At 48.4% G+C, this 5,207-nt stretch overlaps 1 protein-coding gene across 1 annotated transcript in view; it reads left to right on the top strand.

Annotated features, from left to right (window-relative positions):
• SYT17 (synaptotagmin 17) overlaps nucleotides 1-1,702 on the top strand; it is a 108,947-nt gene extending 107,245 nt beyond the window's left edge. The window contains exon 8 of the mRNA XM_007950586.2: nucleotides 1,506-1,702. Coding sequence (XP_007948777.1) covers nucleotides 1,506-1,702 — 197 coding nt within the window. The remainder of the gene's footprint in view (nucleotides 1-1,505) is intronic.
• Nucleotides 1,703-5,207: the final 3,505 nt, after the last annotated feature.

Here is a 5,207-nt window from a genome sequence, read left to right as displayed (position 1 = left end):
GGGTTTGAACCGCCAGCCTTCTGGTTAGCAGTCAAATGGCTTAGGCACTACTACACCAGCTCATCAAATGGCAGAGCCACGATTCTAACCAGTCAGTCTGTCCCAGAACCTATAGCTTAACCCATTGGTTCTCACCTGGGATAAATTTGCCCCCCAGGAGATAGTTAAGCAGAGTCTGAAGACATTTTTGGTTGTTAGAACTGGGCCAGGGTGGTATGCTGCTGGCATCCAGTGAGTAGAGGTGAAAGGTGCTGCTGAACATATGTAATGCACAGGACAGCCCCCCACTACAAAGAATTACCCAGGCCAAAATGTCAACAGTGCCCTGGTTGAGAAACCCTGGAGTAACCACTCAGCTTGCTGCAGTGATGGATCGCTGTAGTCTTCCTCTAGGACTATCCATTTATAGTGTTCTGTAGGCACTCTAAGGAGCTGGGGTGGCATAGTTGGTAAAGCATTTGGCTGCTAACCAGAAGGTCAGCAGTTCAAACCCACCAGGCTCCTCCATGGGAGGAAGATATGAGGCAATCTACTGCTATAAAGATTTATAGCCTTGCAAACCCAGTGAGGGTCACTATGAGTTGGAATCACCTCAGTGGCAGTGGGTAGGTAGGCACTGTAGGGACAGTGGTAGTTCAGTGGTAGGATTCTCACCTTCCATACGGGAGACCTGGGTTCAATTCCCAGCCAGTGCACCTCATGCACAGCCACCACCCATCTGTGGAGGCTTCTGTGTTGCTGTGATGCTGAACAGGTTTCAGCAGAGCCTCTAGACTAAGAGATGTTGTTGTTTTGTGCTGTCGAATTGGACCTGACTCATAGCGACCCCTCCTTGGGTTTCCGAGGCAGTATCACTATGGAAGTAGATTGCCCAACCTTCCTTCCGAGGAGGGGCTGGTGGGTTTGAACTGCCAGCCTTCTGGTTAGCAGTCAAATGCTTTAGGCACTATACTACCAGAGCTCCCAGACTAAGACATACTAGAAGAAAAAAATACATTATCAGCCAGTGAATACTCTCTGGATCACAATGTTTTGATCTGCAACAAATTATGGGGATAGTTCATGACTGGGCAGTGTTTCGTTCTGTTGTGCATGGGGTCACCATGAGTCGGGGGCTGACTAACAGCAGATCACAGCAACTATGTGGGCACTGTAGTGAGGTATTGAGACACAAGTTTAAAGTTGTGCATTGCCGCTGTTGCAAGTATCTGCAGAAGGAATAGCCAGTGCAAAGGCTGTGAGGCAGGAACCTGCCCAGCAGATGTGAGCAAGAAAGTTGTGTGTGAGGAGCAGAAAGACTCAGAGAGAGAGAGGAGAGGAGGAGACCAGGGAATTCTCACTGTTAAAAGACATAGACAAAATGCCCTCAACACTCTGACCTCAAGTGTGAAGTTGAAGAACATGTAGACTAATGCCCTGTGTCTTGTCCCTGCCCCCTGTTCTGTTCCTCTCTTTCCACCTGCCTCCTCCCTACCCCCACCCCCCTTGCTCCTCTGGCTCCCCAGTGTTTGGCCACAACATGAAGAGCAGCAATGACTTCATCGGAAGGATCGTCATCGGCCAGTACTCTTCGGGTCCCTCTGAGTCCAACCACTGGCGGCGGATGCTCAACACCCACCGCACGGCCGTGGAACAGTGGCACAGCCTGAGGTCCCGAGCAGAGTGTGACCGCGTGTCTCCCGCCTCGCTGGAGGTGACCTGAGGGCCACAAAGAAGGCAGATTTCGTTTGAAAATTTAAGACAAAATGTGTCACCTGCCTATCACATTGACACCTACATACACACTCATAACGGACACACACACACACACCAAATCCTCTCAGGACTGAGAGAAAGCTGACTACTGGTCACAATATGGCCACCCTCAGTGAGCAAGGCCTGAGAACTTCCTGGAAACCCCGTCTGTATGTCATGAGCTGAGTGGGTTCTGCTGTGAGACTTATTGGCAGTACCTGCCCTTGGTGACACCATTTAACATCTGCCCCAAAATGCACTTTCACCCCTCAGGCCAGGGAAAGGGCCTCCCAAAGGGCGCCAACCTCCATCAGGACCAGTTTCCCAAGAGTTTGGCCAGCGCATGGGAGGCCTGACCCCACTCCCAAAACGCATACCCTTCGGGTAACTTCTAAACAGTCTGCTGTTCCCTGGGGTTCTTCAAACTTGATTCTTTTCCCGGAAGGTGTAAGTATCTTTGTCTTCTCTTTAGTGAATGTGATAAATAGATTAGACTATCTGAAGACACTAACTGGCAACAAAAACATCCCAATGTAAAAAAAACTCTCCTGGCTTCACTGAATTTGTTTTTGTGTTTGCTTATTCCAGAAGACTCCCTGTGCGTGTGTATGTATATGTTCTTGTGCACGTGCCTGTCACAGGTGAACATGTGTGTGTGCCTGTGTGTCCTCTTGGTGAGCCAGGTGGTGGGCTGGGACCCCAGTGCACATTCCCTTCTCTCTGCCTCTCCCACCCAGTAAAATTTCACCCAGTGTTCTCCTGTCAGTCATAGACCCCACCCTCACTAACAGTAGTGTGTGTATATATCAAGTAAATAGAATATAATAGAGCAAACAGTAACAGGTTTTGACTGACTCATGGTGTTTGTGACCCACAGAAGACCTGCCGAGGACTGATGCTATGGATTAAAATGGCCACCGTTCCTTCTCATGCTCTGGGGATCTCTCTGTGTTTGTATGTGAGCCAAAGTCATTTCTCTTGTGCTAAGGAATTAGTATAGTTAGGACAGATCCCTTTCTGTTGGATGCATCTGTATCTTTTTCCACAGCATATTGTCTGGTGTGATGGGGAACTATTTATTGGAATTAAAGGTTGATTATTTGTGCCACACATTCCGAGTTATCCTTTTCCTTCATGAAATGGAGTACAGAGGATGGGTGGGTGTTCTAGTCACAACTGCTGCGTAACAAACCATCCCAGTGACTCAAAAGTAATGGCACTTAGTATGCTCACAGATTTTGTAGTCCAGAATTCAGACCAGAGATGGTGTATCTGTTCCTTGATTCCTACCACATTTTTTCATAGGTATCACACCCACATAAGTAACATATCCACACATATAATGTGTATCTTGTGCTTAAAAAAAAGACGTGAGAGGGGGTTGTGCAGTTGGCCAAAAGATACGTTGTGTGTGTTTTGCATTGAAAATATGACGGACTCTCAGACAGAAGACTTGAGAGCTGGGGCATGGAATCATCCAAAGGTTTGTTCAATCACATGTCTGGTGATTGATGCTGGCTAACACCTTGGGACTCCATCTCTGCTCATGTGGACCTCTTCATGTGGTCTCTCTCTTCATGTGCACTAGTTCTGACTTCCTCATAGCACAGTGGCATGGTCAAGGATAAGGAAGAGATGGCCAGGTGGAAGCTGTGAGCCTTTATGCCCAAGGCTCAGAAGAAGGCCTGATTGCTCAATCATTAAACACTTGGTTGCTAACCAAAAGGTTTGTGGTTTGAACCCACCCAGCAGCTCCGCATGAGAAAGATGCAGAAGTCTGCTTCCGTAAGATTAAAGCCCTGGTAGTCTGATAGAGCCTAGTGGAACCACTGAGACTATGGCCCCTAGCTCCCCTTCAGGTCTGGAATTGAACCCACACCTGTGGCTTCCAGCCAAACAAAAGATAGGCATATGAGTTGAACATTTACCTAAGATAGATATATTACTTGGAGAGATCAATCATGGGAGAAAAAAGGGCTGCTTATGGACAGGGAGACAGCTTAGGGGGCAGGAGTGCCTGGAGGGATGGACACAAGGAAGAGATAACTATCTGGGGGAAGTGGGAGGGGAGCTGTTGCATTGTGGTAAGTTGTGGTTAGTGTCATGAGACAAAGTGTATGTGAACTGGCTGTATGGAAAGTGAATTTGCTCTGTATATTTTCATCCAAATCACACACAAAAAAAGAATAAAGCCCTGGAAATGCTCTGAGTCAGTTCTGCCCTGTCACATGAATCTCAACAGCACCCAGACACAACTCAAGTCATATAGTATCCCTTCCGCCATACTCTTGGTCTGAACAGACACAAGACTATGACCAGATTAAGGGATGGGAACACAGAGACTGGAAATGGAGGAGTGCTAGTCATATAGGAGCAAGTCAGCAGGTGGAATGGGTGATATTGATGGGTGCAGCCCTCTGTTATTCACGGAAGGCTTTGGACTGCACCTGACAGGTTATGCTAATGAAATGACTCATGTTTGGTGGACCTGACCATGCCAGAAAGACCCACCAAACTTTCAACTGGTATCTGAGGTCTTGGGTGAACTTGACAATCTGGTGGACTGTGAGGTCTGACCTCACTCTGGGTGCTTAGAGGAAGAACAGTGTTTACAGTTGGTGCCAATGACATTTAGAGTTGGTGCTGGAAGACACCCATTGTGGCGAGAGGTGGATTCCAACTCAGTCCAGGCCTGTCTGACTTGTGAACCATGTGGCTAACTCTTTCTGGGCTGTCTCATCTGAAAATAGGGTAGCAATTCTTACCCACAGGGTCAATGTGAGGATGCACCGGGGTGTTGGTTAATGAGTCTTAACATGGTGCTTGGCTCAGTACTTGGAGGCTGTTATCAGGCACTGTTTGATGAGTAAGCGGGAACAGTGGCAGATTAAATGCTGGAGACATCCACATCTCCAGGGATAGAGTTTATCAGGAGAGAAGAGAGATGTGTTGGAAGGTGATGGAGTGACTTGGTTTCTATAGAAACCTGGGTCCAAGGTGCCCTGTTGTGGGCTGCCCACTCTTTTATTAGCATCCTCCGCCGCCAGAGCTAGGAGATGGGAAAGGAGATACATGGGCTGTCCAAACACCCTCCTTGGAGGTGCAGACCTGAGTTCAAAGAAAGAGGCGGGTTTGGAGCAGTGGTGTGAAGTTTTAATGCTGCTTCTATTTTCCCGGGGCCAGTCCTGAACCTTCAGTCTCTTGGGTCAATGGCATTGTCCTTTTCCTCTTGGCAGCAACTCTTAGCTCAGGCCAGATCCCAGAAGCCCTCAGGAGCTGGGTCCACCCCCTGGGACATGATAGAACTTGCTGACCGCTACCCAGCCTTCCCCAGCTGTGATGGGTCCCAGGGCACTGGGAGCAGTATTATGGGCATTGATATTTTAATCCCAGAAAGTTGGCAATCACTTGGGGAGGGGTGGGGGGAGCAAAGCATTCCTATCCTGTCTTCCACTGCCAGTGGGATACCTGCC

Source organism: Orycteropus afer, unplaced genomic scaffold, assembly GCF_000298275.1.
Source record: "Orycteropus afer afer isolate SDZICR_OR568_19922 unplaced genomic scaffold, OryAfe1.0 scaffold00281, whole genome shotgun sequence".
Lineage (NCBI taxonomy): Eukaryota > Metazoa > Chordata > Mammalia > Tubulidentata > Orycteropodidae > Orycteropus > Orycteropus afer.
Note: the sequence above shows the minus strand (reverse complement) of the source record. Positions and strands in the feature narration are given on the sequence as shown.